The following is a 23,556-nucleotide window of genomic DNA, read 5'->3' as shown; positions in this document are numbered from 1 at the left end:
TGGCGGCTAGAAGGGACCACCACTGGCGGTCGAGCACCAGTGGCGGACACGCTTTTGAAATGAGAAGGACCGCCACTGGTGGTGCGCGGGGATGCCCTTGGACGGCCTCCAGTGGCGGTGATGTCTTCTGCCTGACTGAACCGCCACTGAAGGGATTTCTCCGAAGGGGTATTCTAGCGTAGTGAGTTAATGCTTGATAATATATGGTTTACATGACACGAAATTGGTATCTTTAGATTGGTTATCAAAAGTACTTACCCATATAGTTGTGGTTTCATATCTTACAAAGAACATAGTAATAGGGTAAATTTTTTTTGTCAAATTCTTATCTTAACTAAAGCTTATATGCTTGATTTATATCGTGGAACGGATGGAGCATAATTAAGTTCAAGGATGAATAAGGTTTTACCAAACTTGGAGGCCGTGCAAATGGTTCATTGGTTGTTAGGGCATCTCCAATGGTGGTTGATATTAAAAAAATTCTCTTCCTTTTTTAATATGTTTTTTTATTCATATCTTTTTCTTGATGGTCTCACATGTCATCTTCTTTTCTGTCTTGGTATCCGTGTAGTACCTGTTACTTTTTCAAGTAACCACTATTTAGATGTGGTTTTCATCTCTCCTCCCGGCCCATTGGCCATTTTTTTCTTGGTACCCGTGTAGTACCTCTCGTTGAAAATGCTCTTAGTATGTAGTAGCATGGTTACTTGGTCCATGTGGTATGTGGCAGCTACCTCGTACGAACTAATTAACTCTTTGATATATCGAGGATAATTAAAAACTACTCTATTTCAACGTGAGGCATCACTTTTTACCTGATATTAAAATCCCGGCGGGAAAACCCCCAGCTGCACAGCCATCTCTCCGTGAGATGAATGTTTTATAGAACACAAGCTTAACAAAAATAGGTGAGTCACTACAAAAACTACAATTTGTGGAAGTCGTTGAATCAATATGCACCCTCTTGTATCGCGAACATGTTTGAACGCTGGCTTAATGAAATGGAAAAATCTCTTAAATCGCTTATATTTGTTGGTTCTTGTGCGATTTGTTGGTCCATTTGAAATTGTCATAATGATTTGGTGTTTAACAAAAAAATGTTTTCAATTTCTTACAGGTTATTTTTGGGACAACACACTGGCTCCGTACCTGTTCCCTACTGCTTCCGATGGTGGTCAGGAAGTCTATGGAATTTGGGTGCAGCCATGAGGAGATGGTAGCACAGAAATTTTATAGCCAATTTGGGTGGCGCGCATGGTTTAGACTTGAGGCTGGTTGATTCCTTGGTCTCTTGTTTTCTTTTTGAGATGTAACTTTGGATGATGTTATTGTGCTGAACTTTAATAATATGATGGTTGTGTGCATTGATTGATGCAGAGGCTGGGAGGTTTCCCTCTTTTTGAAAAAAAAATGCACCCAGGCTAGAAATACACCGAGGCCATTTCGGCTAGTAATGATCGGTGGGAAACTGGGATAAATGTTGCCACTTTCAGCGTGCCCTGAAATTTCATTGAATTACTTTGTTTTGTTTTTCAAACGATTTACTCATGCGGTATTCTGCTACAATTGTTTTGCAGAAATGTACAGAGGCATCTATGTTTCGGCACACCCTCAGTTGCAGATGACGAAAAATGAGGGAGATTACTGGGCTAACTGTGCCAACTCCATCATCTCAAGTTGGGCCCTCTCAGTTTAACACTAACCACCTCTCATGTCTAGTGTTGCAAATGAGATGTGTGCTTGGTGTTGATGGCACATATCTCACGTCTGTGCTTCTCCAGACTTTAGACACGCGACATAAATTTTGTTTGTCTAAAAAAGTCTTCAAGCTGTACAACTCGGAAAACCTACTTCTGAGGTTTTAAACTCAAGCTCTATTGAACTTACATGAAAATTTCTTTATTTGGAGTTTAAATTGCCAAAATTCCGCAGGATTAAGAAAAAAAAACTGATTCTACTAGAACACTTGAAACAAGACCGGGACGAATCAACTACCCAATCAATTACTCCAGTTCTCGGAGATTAATTGTGGATTAGGGGGGCGGAGGGGAGCACGTAGTACTTGGGTAGACACACTATAAATCTGTCATCTTTCTGTGCTGATTTTCATCCACAGGACAAGAGCTAGCTAGCAGCCCTTGCACAACAGCACAAGTACGTAGTAGTAATCTGAACTCAGTTGCAGCTAATTAGGAGTGGTCGATCAATCGAGACTAATAATGGCAGGGGAGAGCCGCGGCAACATCGCCTTCTTCGCGACATACCGGCCGCCGGTGCCGCTGGACATCTTCTCCAGCCCCGTCCCGCCGTCCTCTTCCCGCGACGAGGTCCACCTCACCGACGGCGTCTCCTACAACTACGACTGCCGCCCCATCCCGGCGTCCGCGCTCAAGGCCCTCCTGAGGCGCCCCAAGCTGGCGGCCGACGGCGGCGCCACGGAGGCGGACGTGGACGCCGGCCGCGTGTCCGGGCTCGTCTTCGTCTCCGAAAGAGACGGCGGCCTCGAGACGCTCCGCATCGCCCTGCGCTTCGACAAGGATAACAAAACCAAGGTGTTCTCCCTGGCCGACGTCTTCGGCTCCGGCGACTTCAGCGGCACGCGGCTGGAGGACAGCGGCTGCTTCGGCGGCGGGTACAAGGTCGGGTCCCGCACCGTGGACCATTCGCTCATCTACGTGTCCACCAAGGAGCCCGTGAAGGACCGCCGCTCCCCGTGGACCGTGGTGTACAAGACCAACCTCAGGACCGGCAAAACAGAGCGCCTGACCCCGAAAGGCGCCTACGACCTGAGCCCGGCCGTGTCGCCGTCGGGGAAGAAGGTGGCCGTGGCGTCTTTCCGGGCGGAGGGGTGGCAGGGCGAGATCGAGAACCTCAAGACGGACATCTTCGTGATGAACGTGGAGAAGCCGCCGCTGGGGCGCAAGCTGCTGGTGAAGGACGGCGGCTGGCCGTCGTGGGGCAGCGAGAACTTCGTCTTCTTCCACCGCGGGTCCGACAAGACGCTCCCCTCGGGCATGATCGAGACGTCGTGGGCCGTGTTCCGTCTCGACGTCGCCACGGGGGAGACCGTCCGGGTCACGCCGGAGGGGCTCGACGCGTTTACTCCTGCGGCCATCAGCGAGACCAAGGTGGCCGTGGCCACCATCCGGCAGAAATCAAAGTTCAGCGACGTCCGCGTGGAGGCGCAGTATCGGCACATCGAGATCTTCGACGTCGCCGCCGGGGCGCCCGTGCAGCAGATCACGCAGAAGACGAGGCCCAAGGGCGACCACTACAACCCCTTCGTGCTTGACGGCGGCGCCCGCGTCGGGTACCACCGCGTGAGGAGCGACCTCCTGAAGCCCGGCGACGACGTGCCCCGGAACTTTCACAAGCTGGAGTCTCCATTGAAAGACGTGGGCCTCTTCCGCGTGTCCGGCGTGTTCCCGACCATCTCCAAGGACGGCTCCAAGCTGGCGTTCGTGGACAACGAGTTCAAGGCCGTGTGGGTGGCCGACTCCCAAGGCCTGCGCATCGTGCACGTGACCAAGGGACCCGACAGCATCTTCTCCACGATGTGGAACCAGAACCCCGACAAGGACGTCCTCTACGTCTGCAAGGGCCCTTCCTTCAACGCCGGCAAGCCGCTGGAGATCCACGCCATCCCCAACGTCTCCAGCGGCGACGGGCATAGCCGGCAGCTCACCAAGGGCAAATTCAACAACGCGTTCCCGTCCAGCAGCCCCGACGGAACCCGCTTCGTGTTCCGGTCGACGAGGGACCACGCCAAGAGCGAGAAGAAGCACAAGAACCTGTACATCATGGAGGACCAGGAGTTCGGCGAGTACGGGTACGACACCGTGGTCCCCAAGGTGACGCGGCTGACCGACGGGGAATGGACGGACACGCACTGCCAGTGGTCGCCCAGCGGAGACTGGATCGTGTTCTCGTCCACACGTGACAAGCCAGCCACGGCGGCGCCGACGGACCACGGGCTGGACCCGGGATACTTCGCCGTGTTCATGGTGAAGGCGAGCGACCCGACGGTGGTGATCCGGGTGGTGGGGAGTGGCGACGACCTGAGCGGGCACGTGAACCACCCTGTGTTCAGCCCGGACGGCCGGACCATCGCCGTCACGGCCGACCTGGCCGCCGTGTCGGCCGACCCCATCTCGCTGCCGCTCTTCCTGCACTCGGTGCGGCCCTACGGTGACATCTTCGCCGTCGACATCGACGACATCCTCCGGCTCGGCGACGACGTGGAGAAGCTCAAGAAGATCAAGGACCTGAAGAAGAAGTTCCACCGCATCACACACAGCCGCTACGAGTACTCCACGCCGGAGTGGACCATGTTCTCCACGGACGACCCCAACGCGCAGTGGAACGTGCTCGTCAAGAAGGACACCGCCTACAGGCCGACGTGCCCCTACGCTTACCCGGACGGCGGCGAGAGCTGGCACATGACCGGGCACCTCTGCATCCCGAAGAGGTGCTGTTAGTGCCCCCTCATCTTCATGTCCATCAATCCGTGCTGGAGTAATTAATTTTAGTTAAATGAGCGCGCGCCTAGAAGATCGGTGAAATCTTCCGTTTCATCGTCGTCGTGGATGTGCGCGTGGTTGCTTTTCAGCTCCATCGATTTGATCCGCGTTTCATAAGGTTCCTCAGTCCCGTGTTTCTTAAGCTATTGTTACGATTTTATATTAACGAAATAAAACAAAGTATATCTTATTGAACAAATTAACTTAAAAAGACAAGACATATAATTTAGACACCGCGAGTGCTTCGGTGCTTTCGAGAAAAAAAAGTGCACAAATCCCAAAGCAATGACGTTAATTAGGGACTGGTAAATTAGGGCCTAGATCCAGCGCGTATCCAGAGTCCCGATCCAATCCCGACCCTTTCTTTGCCACTGTTCGATGGATATTTGTCACAATATTTTGACAAAACGATAGAAATAAAAACCGATATTGACCTTAATGAAGCACGGGACGCTCTTTCAAGAATCATAGCACTACATTGTTCTAGTTAGAAGGCAATAGCAGTAGTCAACAAATAGATGAGCCTGCAGATGCCTCGTAACGCAAGTACGAGCGTGGTCATTTCCTTTAATTACCAAGATAATGATTTTGGCTACAATACAGACCGGCCATGCATGCATGGGTCTACAGATCAGCAACTACATGCATAAAGTTTGTTTAACAGACGGTGGCAGCGTATAGATATTCACGGATTGACCGGGCAGTTCAAATCACGTACGTCAAGCTATGCGTACTGAAACTGAACAGCTCCTGAGATTTAGAGGTTAAACGTTCAGCCATTGGCCATGCATGACGCTTATCTTTATCTCTCAACGGGTAACATACACGTCGGGATGGTAGTATATGCATTCAAATTTAGTCAAAATTGAGACGTATTTTTTTAGACGGAGGAAGTACATGGTTCTTTCGCTAAAAATTCTAAAAAAAAGTTCTTTCACTAAAAAAAATACTTACTATGATCCATATTACTTGTTGCAGTGTATCTAGACACATTTCATTGTGTAAGTACACGTGTATGTATCTAGATAAATCTGGGACAAGTAACATTTATCGAAGAGAGTAATACAAGTGGTTTTTATGTCTTGTCTTCTTAAGTTTGTCCAACAGAGTGTACTCTGTTTATTTCATTAATAAAATCGGACCAACAGCTTAAAAACAGAGGATTGAGGAAACCTTATGAAATGCGGATCAAATCGATGGAGCTGAAAAGCAACCACGCGACATCCACGACGAAGATGAAATAGAAGATTCTATCGATCTTCTAGGCACGCGCTTATTTAATTAATTAGCAGAGACGAGACGGGCGACCATGGATGGATTCATGGACATGCAGATGATCGGAGGCGGCGCTAGCAGCACCTCTTTGGGATGCAGAGGTGTCCGGTCATGTGCCAGCTCTCGCCGCCGTCCGGGTACGCGTAGGGGCAGGCCGGCGTGTACGCGGCGTCCTTCTTGACGAGCACGTTCCACTGCGCGTTGGGGTCGTCCGTGGCGAACATGGTCCACTCCGGCGTGGAGTACTCGTAGCGGCTGTGCGTGATCCGGTGAAACTTCCTCCTCAGGTCCTTGATCTTCTTGAGCTTCTCCGCGTCGTCCCCGAGCCGGAGGATGTCGTCGATGTCCACGGCGAAGATGTCGCCGTAGGGCCTTACCGAGTGCAGGAAGAGCGGCAGCGAGATGGGGTCGGCCGACACGGCGGCCAGGTCGGACGTCACGGCGATGCTCCTGCCGTTCGGGCTGAACACCGGGTGGTTCACGTGGCCGCTGAGGTCGTCGCCGCTGCCCACGACCCTGATCACCACGGCCGGGTCGCTCGCCTTCACCATGAACACCGCGAAGTATCCCGGGTCCAGCCCGTGGTCCAGCGGCGCCGCCGTGGGCGGCTTGTCCCGCGTGGAGGAGAAGACGATCCAGTCCCCGCTGGGCGACCACTGGCAGTGCGTGTCCGTCCACTCCCCGTCCGTCAGCCGCGTCACTTTGCCGCCTTCCCCGTACTCCCCCACCTCCTGGTCCTCCATGATGTACAGGTTCTTGTGCTTCCTCTCGCTCTTGGCGTGGTCCCTCGTGGACCGGAACACGAACCGGGTCCCGTCGGGGCTGCTGGACGGGAACGCGTTGTTGAACTTGCCCTTGGTGAGCAGCCGCCGCTGCCTGGCGCCGCTGGACACGTTGGGGATGGCGCAGATCTCCAGCGGCTTGCCGGCGTTGAAGGAAGGGCCCATGCACACGTACAGCACGTCCTTGTCCGGGTTCTGGTTCCACATCGTCGAGAAGATGCTGTCGGGCCCCTTGGTCTCGTACACGATCCGCAGGCCCTGGGCGTCCGCCACCCACACGGCCTTGAACTCGTTGTCCACGAAGGCTAGCTTGGAGCCGTCCTTGGAGATGGTCGGGAACACGCCGGACACGCGGAAGAGGCCCACGTCTTTTAACGGGGACTCCAGCTTGTGGAAGTTCCGGGGCACGTCGTCGCCGGGCTTCAGGAGGTCGCTCCTCACGCGGTGGTACCCGACGCGGGCGCCGCCGTCGAGAACGAAGGGGTTGTAGTGGTCGCCCTTGGGCCTCGTCTTCTGCGTGATCTGCTGCGCCTGCGCCCCGCCAGCGGCAACGTCGAAGATCTCGATGTGCCTGTACTGCGCCTCCACGCGGACGTCGCTGAACTTTGATTTCTGCCGGATGGTGGCCACGGCCACCTTGGTCTCGCTGATGGCCGCAGGAGTAAACGCGTCGAGCCCCTCCGGCGTGACCCGGACGGTCTCCCCCGTGGCGACGTCGAGACGGAACACGGCCCACGACGTCTCGATCATGCCCGAGGGGAGCGTCTTGTCGGACCCGCGGTGGAAGAAGACGAAGTTCTCGCTGCCCCACGACGGCCAGCCGCCGTCCTTCACCAGCAGCTTGCGCCCCAGCGGCGGCTTCTCCACGTTCATCACGAAGATGTCCGTCTTGAGGTTCTCGATCTCGCCCTGCCACCCCTCCGCCCGGAAAGACGCCACGGCCACCTTCTTCCCCGACGGCGACACGGCCGGGCTCAGGTCGTAGGCGCCTTTCGGGGTCAGGCGCTCTGTTTTGCCGGTCCTGAGGTTGGTCTTGTACACCACGGTCCACGGGGAGCGGCGGTCCTTCACGGGCTCCTTGGTGGACACGTAGATGAGCGAATGGTCCACGGTGCGGGACCCGACCTTGTACCCGCCGCCGAAGCAGCCGCTGTCCTCCAGCCGCGTGCCGCTGAAGTCGCCGGAGCCGAAGACGTCGGCCAGGGAGAACACCTTGGTTTTGTTATCCTTGTCGAAGCGCAGGGCGATGCGGAGCGTCTCGAGGCCGCCGTCTCTTTCGGAGACGAAGACGAGCCCGGACACGCGGCCGGCGTCCACGTCCGCCTCCGTGGCGCCGCCGTCGGCCGCCAGCTTGGGGCGCCTCAGGAGGGCCTTGAGCGCGGACGCCGGGATGGGGCGGCAGTCGTAGTTGTAGGAGACGCCGTCGGTGAGGTGGACCTCGTCGCGGGAAGAGGACGGCGGGACGGGGCTGGAGAAGATGTCCAGCGGCACCGGCGGCCGGTACGTCGCGAAGAAGGCGATGTTGCCGCGGCTCTCCCCTGCCATTATTAGTCTCGATTGATCGACCACTCCTAATTAGCTGCAACTGAGTTCAGATTACTACTACGTACTTGTGCTGTTGTGCAAGGGCTGCTAGCTAGCTCTTGTCCTTTGGTTGAAAATCAGCACAGAAAGATGACAGATTTATAGTGCGTTGTGTTGTGTGTGCCAATTGCATGCTTCTCTCTGCCCCAAAAATCCGCAATATTAATCGCCGAGAATTGGAGTAACTGATTCATTCCGGTCTTGTTTGAAGTGTTCTACTCCTACTAGAATCAGATTTTTCTTAATTGTGCGGAATTTTGGCAATTTCAACTCTAAATAAAGAAAATTTGATGCAAGTTCAAGAGAACTTGAGTTTAAAGCCTCAGAATACTCCAGGTTTTTCGAGTAACAAAATTTATGTCACGCGTCTAAAGTCTCGAGGAGCATAGACGTGAGACCATGTTGGATGTCACCCAAAGTTTCAATGGACCGGCGGCAGCTGTTTACGAGCACTCGTCTTGGAGCACCGGCCATCCACTTCAGTAAGTTGAGCTTCTTGCAAAAGGAGTACTTCCTATATTTGGGTATGTAAATCTCTTATTGAAATCTGTGTCATGCTTTGATCGACGATGATCAAATTATATTTAGTACATGTATTTGTGTCGCAATAATCTTATATTATCAATATCATTTTTATTAAAATTTGTCATAAAATATTGCATGTGCATATAAACCCAAACGGTTTGGAGCGATTACATTTGAATCGACCTTTAAGGAGAGAGAATATCGCAACTCGTTGGGAAATTGCTAGATGAATATAAAGCGTCGCGTCGCGTCGCCATCACGGCTAGTTGTTGCACGCGTGTGATTGCTCCGTGGGTCGGCTCACATGTGAAGCGGCGAAACCATCCGTGACATGGGATTTTGTGTCCACGCTGACAGGTCGGGTGGGAATTTTATCCCGAGTGCCTACCATAATCAAGCATCGCGCTGTCAAAAAACAAGGATCGCGCTGAAGGCGCTTAGACTTGCAGGATTGATTGGTTGGTCTGAACTAACACAAAGCTTGAGCAAATGAGCAGGTAGCAGACCTGGGCGGATCGACCATACGGACAGATACGATCAAACTCGTGTTCTTAGCTTTCATTTTTTAGGCACCGACACCCGCAGTACACGAACTTGAGGCTTGCAAGCAATTTCATACAAAAACTTGAAAAATGGGGCCAACTGGTCCAAAACATGTATTGCGGGTTCACTTTTGGTCAGATGAGCTCCGGTGCCGGCACGTGTCGTGCCAGTCTGGCAAAGTCGAGGGCCGAGGTCTCGGTAATTTTTACAGAAAAACCCTTGTTTCCCTACGCTCTTGTGAACCCCCCCGCACATGATCTTCTTTTACTTTCTTTCTTGAATTTCTCGCGGCCTAACCCTAAATCCATGAATCCCCGACACGTTGAGGTATAGGACAGTGAGGGAGAGGGCGGCAACATGGCCGACATTGGTGAGCCTGTGTCGAGCCGACAGGGTGTTGTCACGGCGGATATATGAAGAGGTACGAACTGGAATGGAAAATAGGAAAAAAACAGGGACATTTTTCCAAAATTTCATCTGCCTTGCATTGACTAGGGATGAGAAAGAAATTGTACTTCGATTGTAAGGGCTAAAATGAAGAAATGAGAACCGCCTAAACAACCAACGTGGCAGCCATCGTAGCTAATTCGGCCTAATCTAGGCATTAATCATCTGCCTAGACAAGTTTTGGACCACTTGACCACAGTTTTCAAGTTCTTGTATAAAATTGCTCACGCGCTTCAAGTTTATGTACCGCGGGTGTTATTACCTTCTTTTTTTTGCTTTCTTGCCCGTGCGGATTATGAGAAGATAAAACAATGGTTACCTGATAGAGTCCACCGTCACGAATTAACTGACGTTATACAAATCCACGTCGGTTAATTTGGCATTGAAAAGTCTGCGACGATCCTGCAACATATGCTATATGCTAATTAAGCTATTCGTTGGTTGCTGGAAAGTACAAACGTTGATAAGGAGCTGCAGCTGGCAACGACGCGCATATATGTCTTCACATTTTCGAATTTAGAGTACAGTGTCTCATCATCTGCTTTCGTTTATTGTCTTGTCGCTGTCTAAAGGTTGGAGTAGTAATTGGTTGGTACACGGTCAATGTCAACATGTGGCATGCATGCATAGGGTAACCATACTCGTCCTGCTTGATTATAATCTTTTTGCGACGTACTGCTTGATTATATTTATTAAAAGGGGAGTCGATATAGAAATAATTATTTGTCCGTCAACAATCATTGCGTTCGATGAAGATTACTTCATCGTTGTACTGTTAGTGTCTAGACTGGATTGGTGGTGGATTCAGAATTGTTAAAAACTATGGCTAAACTAGGCTAAGTATGGAAGTCTAGGGCTAATCCATTTGTTAATTAGGTTATTTTGCCAAATCACCATTATAATATACATGTATTAGCTGGCTCGCACCTAGAGCTGGAGCCCCAGTTGTCCTAGGTGTGATTCCGCCTCTATATCTACTACTTAGAAATTTTCCAGTCGTCTAAAAATTCGGCCTGGCATAAAATGTAGCACATTATCCTAGTTAAGAGGTCGGTAACTAAAGTTATTGCCATAATTTTGTTGTGTACATTATCATGAAAGAAAAACCAAATAGGTAAGTAGGTAACCCAGCATTAATCATCGGCCAAGGACCCAAACAAAAGTAATGTAATACTCATACCTTATCCTGATTACTCCCTGCGCGACAAATAATTGACGCCTGGTTGATATAAAATGCATAGTGTAGGTGTTGGTCATGGGCATGAGTTTTTTTTTTTTTTTTGCATGAGCTAGCAGATGTAGTTACATGTATACATGGGCTAGGTGAATTATTGTCATGCCATCTCAAGATCATCTTGGGGACACGCGTAGCCCCTTTATCAGATTAAAAAAAAAACAAATGTTAAGGCCAAAGGATGGAGTCAGATTATATTTATCAAACAAGCGCGCAGTGCACGTTGCAGATAATTAAGGTCATGGGCTTAGTTAAAAAAAAAAGATAAGGTCATGGGCTCATGGCTATATATTGGCTAGGTATTGTCATACCGTCACAGGATCTATTTTCTCGTGCACGTACAGGATCTAATGAGACACGCGTAACCCCTTTAGATAAGAAAATGTTTAAGGCCAGAGAGGATGGAGCCATATTACATTTTATGAAAACAAGGGCGCAGTACACGTTGCAGATAAGGTCATGGGCTCATGCATGGCTGCCTAGGGAATCAACAAGATATGCAATGCATGGTTCTTCGCTGAGTTAACAGATGACTTACTTTCAATCTTGCTTAAGTTGCTTATCTTCTTAAGAATTAACTGCAGCCATGAATACATGCATGTGTTTCCACTCACTTGGCCTACATCATATTGTCCCAGAGGAACTTAATACACGTACTCGATCGAGCAGTTGGAGTGTATTGAGTCATTCTCATGTCAACTTGTGAGGATGAACCAACGTGGCGTTAGTCGTCCACGTGAAGCACACTCGGGTAGTTGGGGAGAGGACCTGGCTATCAATGGACACGTATTGATATTCGATAGATCTTGCCGGCCGGCTGGCCGATCGATTACGACGGTGCATGCTGCATGCATGGTCCTGTACAATAGGACAGGATTGGACATGTACGGCGGACGTGCAGATCGCCTTAATTTGATGCATGGTTTGGTCACACCCATAAACGACGCTGCAGATATGCATGTGACGTGTCTCGTCTCGACGATGGTTCACATTGACGTAAATGTGAGATCCGTGCGTACAGGCACGTGCTGCACGAGCAGCTAGATCGGATCGTGTACGGATGTACCCAACCAATACGTACGGATGGAGCCGCTCAACCAATACGGACATCCCACACCCGGAGGAAAAATCGGGATAGAACCGCTCCGGTTGCATCCAACCAATACGGATACAGCCCACACATGGAGGAAAAATCGGGATAGAACCGCTCCAGCTTCCTGCATGTATCAAGTATCCAACGACCAATACGATCGAATACGACAGCCCTTTTGGAGAAAAAATAGGAATAGAGCCGCGCTAGTTTGCGGTATCAAGTATCCAACCAATGCGATTATTGAATACATCCCCCCAAGGAAAAATCGGAATAGAGCCGTTCTTGTTGCATCCAACCAATACGGGCCGGAACATAATCTTGATAGAGCCGCTGTAGCTAAAGATTATGCATACGCGATCACCGGCGGATAAAATAATCTCATTGACAATTATATTAAAAATCAACCTATGCAGCACCTTAATTCATGTAAAATGCACATTAGTTACACAAAGTGTGCTTCGTTTTCTTTAACCAATCATTGCTTTGACAAAAAAAAACTCTGTTAGCACGTGACTTATGTAATACACTAATCATGACGATGAGTAGGTATTTTCAACAAGAATATAATGCGCTCTATGTTTCAACCATATATAGAAACTAGGAGTAGTATTCAATGGGTAAGATTCAGATTACAAGCCAGAAGCGATCATGTCATACATCACAAAGTCGACAACTAGGCTCAACAAGTCATCTCTAAGACTTTTTACGGAACTTAAAAAAAAATAGTGCGAGATTGAAACCCACAATGGGGTTTTTAGTACTGGTATCTCCAATTGACTAAATGTCCAAATGGTACTCCTGCATTGACATAATTGCATTCTCTGGGTGCCACGTCCTAAGAAATCAACAAAATTTTGGACCTTTCTAATCAGACAGTAGAATGGATGCAACAAATGCGGGAAAATTTCGAGCCTTCTAATTATGTAAGCAGGGAACTCTTCTAAGAATTCTTTTTCTTCTGATACTAGTATTTTTTTTTACCGAGTAAAGTACCTCTTTATTCATTCGATATAAGGATTACATCGTGCAAGAGAAGAGGTACATTCAGGAGGATTTTCTAGCCAAACCTGAGGAGGAGAGTATCTAGCTAATTGCGCTAATTCATGAGCCACCTTGTTAGCCTCGCGGGGGCAGTGGACAAAAGAGATTCTGAGACAATCAGAAGCTAGATAAAAACAATCATCATAGACCGCAACACCAAGACCCGCAGATCTACCTCCTTGATTCATGGCCTCAATCACTTTCATACTATCTGAATTAACGACAAGACGATTGCATCCAGCCGTATGCGCCAGTTCCAAGCCCAGTCGGAGAGCCTAACTTCGGCCACCAAAACTGTGGGACAACAAGTGATCTGCTGATTAGCAGCTGCCACAAATTCACTCTTATGGTTATGAAGAATAGCACCAATAGCCCCATTGAGAGTTTCCGGGTCCAGCGACGCATCAACGTTTAACTTTATAATATCCAAAGGGGGTTTCTCCAATCCATGGCGCCTGATGGCCGCCTTCTTCCCTCTGGCACGGGCAAAGTTTTCAGCAGCGACCCGTATAGACATCGCCGACCGCTCAGGAAGCTGTACAGGTTCACCACGAACACACTGTCGTCGCTCCCACCACAGGTACCAGGTAGCAGTAGCTATAAGTTCCGCCGCACTAGTATATAGTATTATTCTAAAGAGAAAATTCCCTACATGACACTTTTAAGAGAGCCAAATCCCTTCTATATATTTTTGGCGGGTAGTTCCTTCTATATATGAGAACTCGTATTTTTTTGGTTCGACCACCGACGATGGTTTATTATAGTTTGATCTCAGGCTTCCTAAAAAAAAAGAAAAAATTGATCTCAGGCAGTGGTAAGTTGAATATCGATTAAAGAAAGTGCTTATTGATCTCGAACAAATTCAAACATTCTTCAATAGTACTCCAGCTCGCAAGCTTAGAAGAGTTGCAGATGAAATTAAATTAAATTCGCAAGAATTTAGTACTATTGCAAGCGCGCATTATGTTCTGCTATGTCTATATAACAGAGGATGCAGGAGCTAGCTAGGCTCCCACACATCGACTAGCCATCAGGGTCCGAGAGGAAACTAGCAAAGGTGTAGAAGAAGAACATTAATCAGTAACCGGCAGCTTAATTCCTTTCTCGCAATCATGTCCTTCAACGACGACGAGCCGATCGTTGCTCCTCCGAATGCAGGTGCAGGTTCATCAATTCGTATTAACGCAATCGAATCCTGTAATTCGCATCCTGCTTGGCTTGGTAGCCAGGAGTTTGGCTCATGATGAGATCTTGTGTTTCAATGGTTTTGTTGGAATTGCAGGGTCACGGCCGACGCCGATCGTGGCCGGGAGGGTGCAGCTGGTGAGCAAGAACAACAGGGAGGCGCCGCTGGAGAAGAACACCCAGAAGGCGATGCTGGAGCTGACGGGCGGCGACTCGACGGCCGACCGGTCCGGGCTGGACCTGGTGGCGGTCCTCGACGTGAGCGGCAGCATGCAGGGGGAGAAGATCGACAAGATGAAGACGGCGATGCAGTTCGTGGTGAAGAAGCTGAGCCCCATCGACCGCCTCTCCATCGTCACCTTCTCCGACGCCGCATCCAGGCTCTGCCCGCTGCGCCAGATCACCGACGCGTCCAAGGCGGACCTCCAGGGGATCGTCGAGGGCCTCAATCCCGGCGGCAACACCAACATCACCGACGGCCTGAACACCGGGCTCAAGGTGCTCGCCGACCGCAGGGTCAGCAGCGGCCGCGTGGTGGGCGTCATGCTCATGTCCGACGGCCAGCAGAACCGGGGCGGGGACGCCGCCCAGGTCGCCATCGCCGGCAACGTGCCCGTGTACACCTTCGGCTTCGGCTCCGACTACGACCCGACGGTGCTCAACGCGGTGGCCAAGAACAGCATGGGGGGAACCTTCTCCGTTGTGGACGACGTGGGCGCGCTGAGCATGGCGTTCTCGCAGTGCCTGGCCGGGCTGCTGACCGTGGTGGTGCAGGACCTCAAGCTGACGGTGACGCGCGTGGATGGCGAGTCGGAGATCCAGAAGGTGACCGCGGGGAACTACCCGCAGGCGCAGGACAACGAGGCCGGGTCCGTGACCGTCAGCTTCGGCGACCTCTACAGCAAGGAAGTCCGCAAGGTGATCGTGGACCTGCTGCTCCCGGACATCGAGAGCGACCGCGGCGCCGACATCCTCGAGGTCACCTACTCGTACAAGACCAACGGGAAGCTGTTCGACGCGCCGCCCGCCACGCTGACCGTGCGCCGCACGGGCAGCACGGGCGCGGGCGATTCCTCGCCCGCGGACGACCCGCCGGTGGTGGTGCAGACGGAGATGGCGCGGCTGAAGACGGCGACGATGATCACGGAGGCGCGCGCCATGGCGGACGGCGACAAGCTGGGGGACGCCAGGGACAAGCTGGTGGAGGCGCAGAACGGGCTGGAGGACGTGCTGGAGCAGTCGAACCCGGTGGTGGAGATGCTCAGGACGGAGCTGCAGCAGCTGCTCAAGCTCTTCCGGACGCAGGAGGTGTACAACAAGCAAGGGCGGCCGTACGCCATGTCGTCCGAGACCTCGCACGCCAGGCAGAGGTTCGCGGCCAGGGGCGACATCGAGAGCATGAGGATGTTCGCCACGCCGCGCATGGACAAGTACCTGGAGCAGGCCAAGAAGTTCGACGAGAACCCCGCGGAGCCGGTGCCGTCCGCGGACGACGACGTCAAGGAGGAGATCGCCGCCAACCCGCTCGCGCCCATTGCAGGCCCCATCGCGTTCTACATCCAGGCCGCCATCCAGGCGCTGCAGGCTATAGAGAAGATCATCACCAACGGATCCAAGCCCGTCTGATACGATCTCGCTCGTTCTGGTTTACATCTCAGCGGCTCCCGTCTCGTCTCTCGCACGCGGTTGTAGTTCAAGTTTCATCTCTGAATAATCTACGGTCTCCTTGATGATCTTGCGGTTGAATAAGATGTGTTGTTGATGTCGTGCGACACCATCTCGTATTTAAATAAGAATTTCCTAATCTGTCACTCGGGTGATTACTGTTCTGTGACTCACTTTTTTGCACGTACCGACGTACGGTCGGATCGGTCTGCCGAGTCGTGTTACCCTGCCACGAGGCGCGAACCTGACGCGCAACGCAAGTCGTGAGGCTGTTTTTTTTTTAGAGAAAAGGCTTAAGACACGGCTGTTACAAACTGATCATAGTTTTTTGACGGGGAAAACTGATCATAGTTTGATGTTGGATTACAAAATCATTGCTATGTTCGTTCAATTACAAGGTGCATTCGCGACTCACAGTGCAAAACCAACAAGTTGTGCGATAAAGTTTCGGCAGAATCTAAGTTGTTTAACTAGCTTGTTTCAGTATAGCAGAGAACATCATATAAGATTCATTTCTGTCAATTTCGAAATGCGCCATCGACATGCTCCAGTGACAATTTTTTTTTACTTACCGAAATTTAACTCAGGTACAGAGACAGTTGTGGGCTTGGCCCAGAGTCGAAGAAATAACTATAGACGGCCTGCCGAAAGCGGTCGAAGAAACGGTAGAGTGCGCATATGACTTAATGGGCCAGGCCCGAAACTTGCATCTGCAATCCATCAAAAAGACACCCCACGCCCAGGGCAAAACCCTCTCCTCTTCCGTCCTCCCCTCACCTTGGCGGCTCCTCGTCCGCCGCCTATCACCTCTGCAGCTCCTCGCCATAGCCAGGTACCGACGGTTCATCAAACCCTCCCTCCGATTTGCCACGTTCCCTTCCGCCTCGAAGATTTCCCTGCGCTGGTTTTGATTCTCCCTTTTGGAACGGTGTCTCGTAGGGTTCTTCAAGAGTTTCAGAACTAGATAGAGGTTGGGCGAGATGGGGTTGAGGGACAAGAAGAGGAACCAGAGGCGCGTGCTCTCGCGGCGCTCGGCCGGTCCCCGTTCCGGCGAGGGGAAGGATTTCCTGGTGCGTGCTTCCCTGCGAATCGAATCGAACCCTACAAAACTACACAGGTTTTTTTTTAATGGTAATCCTTGATATCGTCTTGTGATTCGTTGCAGCCGTTGGAGGGGAAAGAGAAGAAGATCCGGGAGAAGCAGCCCGAGGAGCCCGAGAACACGGCCACCGTCCTCTATATCGGGCACATCCCCCATGGTTTCTATGAGGACCAGATGCAAGGTCTGTCTCTTTGGGTACGGCTTAGAGAACTGCAGGGGATGCGAGTCGGTTTGTGCGCTAATATCTGCGTTGGTTTTGTTGTCGTTACAGGTTTCTTTCAGCAGTTTGGGGCTGTTAAGAGGGTCAGAATTGCCCGGAACCGCAAGGTATCCTATACTGCATTACATCGTTGACATGGTTTTGTGAGTGAGTTCTGTAAGCCTCTAACTTGCTGTTTGGTGATATATTTAGACAGGAAAGTCGAAGCATTATGGATTCATTGAGTTTGAGAACCCTGATGTAAGCATGTGCTTTGGGATATATTGGTGGCACTCTGTTTTATGTCTTCCATATGCTTACAATTTGTGCACATTCTTGGTCTATCAGGTGGCGAAGATTGTAGCTGATGAGATGAATAACTATCTATTGTTTGAGCACACCCTACAAATTGCCCTTGTTCCGCCGGAGAAAGTTCATGCCAAATTGTAATCACTCTGCAACTATGCTGCCTATTCAATTGAAGTACTTGGTTCTGTTTGTGTTGTGTTCCTCTTTAGACAGGAAATGTGACTGTAGTTTTCACCACTAAATGAGGTCAATTTGATTTATAGTCGAGCAAATGCTGTTTATGTTGTGTTCCTCTTTTATGGAATATTCTTTATAGTTATATGCTTCCCCTATAGGCTATAGACACTCATTTAAAATTACCCAGGATACTTGTTTTTGCAGCTGTTTGCACACCATTTCATTTGTTCCACTATATATGAATAAGTCTGTCAGAAATATATATGAATAGGCACAGTGAGCAATATAGGCATAGGGTAATAGGAGTCAAACACGAATGCCCAAAACAAAATCCATGACGAAGGTTTGATTATGATGATAAGAATAGGCAAGGCAATAATAGAATGTTGTCAGAGTAATATGAACATGCTTTATGCTATGTGTATATGATCTACTGAATCAATAAGTGCACGAATCTAGTATGGTTGCTACTTTGTAACCTGTTAGTACTAGCGAAGTAATTGTGTTTGATGTGCTTCATGTAATTCGGTTGGTTCTTACACCCTTGTACTTGCTCATTGTGGAGCTTGTAATAGTCAATACAGCACTACAGTTTTGTTTCGATGTACTGTGTACTGTACTGATATAGCTGTACATGGTTGTTTTTCTCGCCTTTTGATAAAAAATAGCAAAATTCTTATGGTCTATGATTTTCACTTGTGTCACTTCTAGATGGAAAGGGGTGCGGAAGGGATTTGTACCAGTTGACCGGGTAGGAATTGAAAGGAGGAGGCTTAATAAGGTATGTGTTGCTCGCTAAAATTGTGACAGGAAATCTGGCGCTGTAAACTAATAATCTGCGTTGTTACCAGGATAAAACAGTGGGAGAGCACAAGAAGATGCTTGAAGGAATAGTAAAACGGGATGAGAAGCGTCGCAAAAGAATCAAGGCTGCCGGTATCGACTATGAGTGTCCAGCCCTTGTAAGTAACACCCAATGCTGTTCATTGATTTAATAAATTTATCTTGCTTGATTTGATCTGAAATAGTTATGCTCTGCAGATTACATCTGTGCTACTGTATAATGTGTGTAGATAATTGATTATTATAACACTGCTGTCTATTCTTATTTACATGTGCTCACCAGAATCAGATAGTTTAAACCCTAACAACCTTGGATGACAGTCAAGCCACCAAGCAATTGTTTATTGCAGGCTTACTTTTCTTGATCATAATTTTTGCTGCACTTGAAGAGCAGCCTGGTTGCTAATGTTTTCTTGCTTGTACAGATCGGGAGTGTTCAGCCTTCAGCTAAGAGGATCAAGTTTGATGAGGATTAGCTCTATATGGAGGCAGATGCATTTTATCCAGTGGGAGTGACGGGACTGTTGTGTTAAATAGAACTTTTCTTTTTTTCAGTGAGGACGAGATGGCAATTTCGTGTACTTCGGTTTTGTATGGCATCTTTAGTCGGTGTTGTATCAGTGGCATGACTGGTTTATCCTCTATATCTAAGTAGAGACAACCCACTACCTGATTTTCCAGTTTTCTTGTGCATCCACGTCACCACTTTTTGGCTCCACTGTTTGCACAACTGACCTTGTGCGTGCGTCTCTTACTCCTTTGTTCTCCCCTCATGGAAGCCCATCTCCCACCCCAATCCCTTCCTGGCCCATTCCCACCACCTGCGGTGCCCAGCCCAGCTTGAGTCCCTCGAGCAACCGACCGTCGGTTCATTCCAGAAACCTCTGTTCGTTTCCCGTGGTCTTCTCAAATCCCTTCAAATCAATGTTTGTTGCAAGATTGACACTGGAAAATTAATTTTAGTCGTTATACGAACCGATATAGGCCATCAGTCATTTGTTTCCTCTCTTCAATCCGCATGTTCGTTTCCCCTAATCTTCTCAAATCCCTTCAAATCAATGTTTCTTGCAAGATTGACACCGGCAAATTAATTTCCGTCGTTATACGAACCGATTCTCTCTTCAATCCGCATTTACAACTATCGCGTCCCTAATGCCGGCCGTCAACACCCAACTCTCGATCTCCCTCTGCGGTCTATAATATCAACTTGTGATCGCGTCATCTCGTGCCTTTTACCATCCTCTCTCAAAGCCTTCTCCTAATTTCAATTGATACCTCTCCTAATTTCAATTGATAGCAAGACCCGAACTCGTGCAAAGTTGTAAAGGAGACGGAACGGGAATCACACCGGGGCACATGCGAGGTTGAGGAGAGCGGAGGAGGGCCGCTGACGAGGAGATGCAGCGGCTGGCAGTTGGAGGATGGGTCTCAGAGCGAAATCGAGAGGTCCAGTGCCTCCGTCCGGCTGCTGTGATCCCTCCACTTGACGTGCTGTCACCCGCGCCGACGCCATGCGGACTTGCTGGTGCAATGAGTGGATGCAGTTGATTGGGTGTGCATGTAGGTAGTGCTAGCGTTGCTTCCCGACCGCCGCCTCTGGTGAGAAACGGTGGGTGCAAGTAAGTATTTCTTTTCTAAAGTCTTTAATTATAGTATAAAGTTGATTTTAATTTGCTTCATTCAAACAATTTTTGGAGGATTTTGGAGTATGATTTTTGACCAGAAGATGGATAAAGTCATAAAAAAATATTAAGCTTGATTGATAACATCCTCATTTTCATGCATTAGTCTCTTGATCATATACAATTTTTTTGTCCAGACATGCAAACGAGGACCGTAGGTGTATACTCCCACCTTCTATTCATCCACAATGAGAGGCTTGCAACATGCATAATGAGGCAATCCAAAAACCAAGTGATAGTATAAAACAACCGAAGGTCATCAAAATATATGTTTTTAATAAATAAACATATATTTTGATGAATTATATTTAGCATTTTATTTACCATGTGTTTCTTTATTTATACCTTGCTACAATATCCTGCAGCGCGGGGTATTATCTAGTTTTAGAAATGAAGCATGCAGAGGTGATGGAAGACAATAGATATTTTCAACTTTGATCTGTCAATGCTGCCTTGATTCGCGTATATGAAAAATCAAAACTTTCGTACGTTTTTATACATGACTGGAGTCGCAGACGTAAGCATCGAAGTAAGCCGAACTCCACGGCTCGTGCTGGTTTCGACGCTCCTCAGCATCACCGGCTGCTTGGGATTGTGTGGATTTTGGTGCTAGACCGCTATTTTTTTTTAGAGGAACAAGCCAAGCTTTATTATATCACAATGTTTACATGGATGTAATTTCCTGCTGGAGGAGAAACCAGCCACACGGAACGGCCTGGTCCCATCGATGTGGCCAAGCGAGCTAATCTATGTGTCTCCCCGTTTGTTTCGCGTCGTTCATGACCGAACATGGTCTCGTGAAATTGAATCTCCTAGTAGCAATGCCTCTGATAATGGTAGCATGTTGACTGAAAGAGTGATTCTCGTTGATCTCCTTGATGATAGTAAGACAATCCGAAGCAAACATCATGCGTTGTGAGTTCACATCCATCGCTAGAGAAAGCGCTTCATCACACGCACGGGCTTCAAGAGCAGCTAGATCGGAGAGGCCGTCCACAACCACAGCACTCGCACCAACAAAAGCCCAAGTTCATCTCCGCATACAGCAGCCAAAGCTCCCTACGGTTGCCCCCTAGCCACAATAGCATCAAAACCCTTGATCTTATGACAATTTTCCGATGGTGGAATCCACATAGGCGAATGAGTTTTCGTCCCACCCGTGGAGACATGAGTCAGTCCCGACCTTAAACCAAACTCCTCCAAGTATTTGCATATAAAAGCATGGGTAGACAGAGGGCTTTGGAATTTCTCTTCGTGGATTGCCCGCCTCCTTGCCAACCAAATAGCCCACAACATCAGTAAGACGGTGATGAAATCCTTCTGACTCAAAGTGCGGCAAAGAGATAACAGTCACACCTTTGGATCATCGATCGGGTCACCAAACAGTGGAAGAGCAATGTCATCATCCCTCATCGCTCACACACACTTCGCCATATTACAGCCGAGAAGGGAGTGTCTCCAAGAATCGGTAGCGGCATTACACAACACACACAAGAGATGTGGCCATATGGCGACGCGACCTCTCCTGATGGAACCTTCACACCCCACAGCTTCTTCCAATCTTTCTCCTGTCCTTCAACATTTGAGCCTTCCGACGCACTCTCAAGCCACGCAGAGCGCCTGTGCTTCGTCTCAGCAAGGCAGAGCAAGCATTCTGTAAGCCGAGCGAACATTAATCAGACCCGACTTCTCGTAATGCTAGACCGCTATAGGGAAGGGAGAAACGCGCCCGTGACGTGAGTCCATGGAAGAGTGGTAGTGCCTGTCGAGGTCGAAGCGGAAGGCTGTGCCATTACGGCCTATGGTCCGAAGAGACACGAGGAAACGACGGGCTGGCACCCCTCGTGTCGCCCTGCGGCTTTGGCGGCCCGACTCGTCATCGGGACAAAAGAAATGAAGAATTTGGGCCCGTCTTAAATTCGACCCTGCTACTACGAAGTAAGTGGCGGAGTACTATTCTAATTTCCGCAGAACAATATGCGTGTCGTTTAGTTTCCCCGTGCCCCCCAAAGCAGCCAGTCGTACAAGCATGGGGCATCCCAAGCACAACAACTGTAGCAGAAACACTAGCTTGTGGCTCTGCGCAAAGGGCCAGCATCCAAACGCATCGCACCGGGTGCCCCCGCACAGTGTACAGACAGCCGCCGCCGCGTAACATCAAAACGCTGAGGCCGTCTTGCTGTTAGTTGGAGTTACTAAATGCAGAGAGTGTCGGTGGTTCGGTCTGCCCGCGCCCACCCGGAAAGCTAGCAAAACCGCGTGGACCGCCGGCCGGCACGTCCAGAGACCCGGAAGACGACGTCCAGAGACCCGGAAGACGACGTCCGGAGCCGGCAGCCCGATCGATGCACCAGCAGCGCCTGTGACCCAGCACCCTTGTCCCCTTCCGCGCGCGTCGACAGCCGATGATCTCTGGTTCTCTACTCTATCTCTAGCCATCGCCACGACGATCGACCATCCTGACGCACGAGATCGTCATGATTTATCATGCTCTCCCGTTCGCCGGTTAGCCTCACGGTCAGGGCGCGCGCAGGGACAGCAAAACGCGAGTGCCGTGCCGCTTTCACGCCTTCAGGATGGCTCCTCTAATCATCATTCGATCCGGGTGGTCCGTTGCCCCCTCTTCCTTCAGTGCTCACTGCTCCGGGATGGTTAAAGGAAAGTTCATGACAATGTGGTGCGTTTGGTTTACCACGACACGAGGTGCCAGTTGACACGGGTAATCGAGCGAGCACTCTGCACAAGTTCATGCAGGCAGGCAGGTCATAGTGGAGTGGGTAGGTAGGGAGCAAACAGAATTGGCATGTTAGTGGTGACATTTTCTCTCTTTGCTTTTTCACTCCTTAAAACGGGTCGTCGCCCCCTCAAAAACGACGTCCAGTGAGCACATATACTGCTGCGCACTGCTGTTGACTCGATGTTTCGAAGATGTTAATTTAGTTGCAAGTGGGAGGAGCAAATGTTCCATAGCCCAACATCTCCTTTACAACAAAAGCTAGCGTATCCAGCTTCCACTTCCATCTTTCAGCAAGTCTTAGTTAATGTGGCCCGCGTAGTACTAACTTCTATCCCGAAGCTGATTTTTAGACGGATCAATAAAAATAGTCGAAGGTAAGCTGTAGCATGTTGTTGGTTAAGGACTATGGTTCGAGCCAGGGGACCATGCGGCGCGAGCCAAAACCGATCGCATGCGGCCATGCCATTCCATGCCAAGGAAGAAAGGCGACCCTGGGCCAACCCATTTATGGCTCTCCAGTCCCGGGTCAATAATTTAGAGGTAGTAGTACAACGATGGTTATGAGAGCATTATTGCTTGCTTAATGCTGCAAATCTTGTGGATCAGTGGATGC

At 49.8% G+C, this 23,556-nt stretch overlaps 4 protein-coding genes across 4 annotated transcripts; 3 read left to right on the top strand and 1 right to left on the bottom strand.

Annotated features, from left to right (window-relative positions):
• The first annotated feature begins 2,069 nt into the window (after positions 1–2,069).
• On the top strand, positions 2,070–4,719 carry LOC100838501. Its single transcript, XM_003574424.4, has one exon. The coding sequence runs from the start codon at positions 2,220–2,222 to the stop codon at positions 4,476–4,478; it is 2,259 nt and encodes a 752-aa protein (XP_003574472.1). The 5' UTR covers positions 2,070–2,219; the 3' UTR covers positions 4,479–4,719.
• Positions 4,720–5,566: 847 nt separating this feature from the next.
• Positions 5,567–8,313, bottom strand: LOC100846313. The gene has a single exon (XM_014900154.2). The coding sequence runs from the start codon at positions 8,120–8,122 to the stop codon at positions 5,870–5,872; it is 2,253 nt and encodes a 750-aa protein (XP_014755640.1). The 5' UTR covers positions 8,123–8,313; the 3' UTR covers positions 5,567–5,869.
• A 5,699-nt stretch (positions 8,314–14,012) lies between these two features.
• On the top strand, positions 14,013–16,040 carry LOC100846008 (uncharacterized protein sll0103). The gene is made up of 2 exons (XM_010236814.3): positions 14,013–14,202; positions 14,327–16,040. Exons 1-2 carry the CDS (start codon positions 14,157–14,159, stop codon positions 15,853–15,855), a joined length of 1,575 nt encoding a protein of 524 aa, XP_010235116.1. The 5' UTR covers positions 14,013–14,156; the 3' UTR covers positions 15,856–16,040.
• Positions 16,041–16,571: 531 nt separating this feature from the next.
• LOC100838203 (MKI67 FHA domain-interacting nucleolar phosphoprotein) lies at positions 16,572–19,208 on the top strand. The gene is made up of 9 exons (XM_003574423.4): positions 16,572–16,726; positions 16,834–16,964; positions 17,060–17,177; positions 17,268–17,323; positions 17,409–17,456; positions 17,544–17,641; positions 18,393–18,462; positions 18,533–18,643; positions 18,950–19,208. Exons 2-9 carry the CDS (start codon positions 16,875–16,877, stop codon positions 18,998–19,000), a joined length of 642 nt encoding a protein of 213 aa, XP_003574471.1. The 5' UTR covers positions 16,572–16,726; positions 16,834–16,874; the 3' UTR covers positions 19,001–19,208.
• The last annotated feature ends 4,348 nt before the right edge of the window (positions 19,209–23,556 follow it).

The sequence above is a fragment of the Brachypodium distachyon genome, chromosome 3 (genome assembly GCF_000005505.3).
Source record: "Brachypodium distachyon strain Bd21 chromosome 3, Brachypodium_distachyon_v3.0, whole genome shotgun sequence".
Lineage (NCBI taxonomy): Eukaryota > Viridiplantae > Streptophyta > Magnoliopsida > Poales > Poaceae > Brachypodium > Brachypodium distachyon.
Note: the sequence above shows the minus strand (reverse complement) of the source record. Positions and strands in the feature narration are given on the sequence as shown.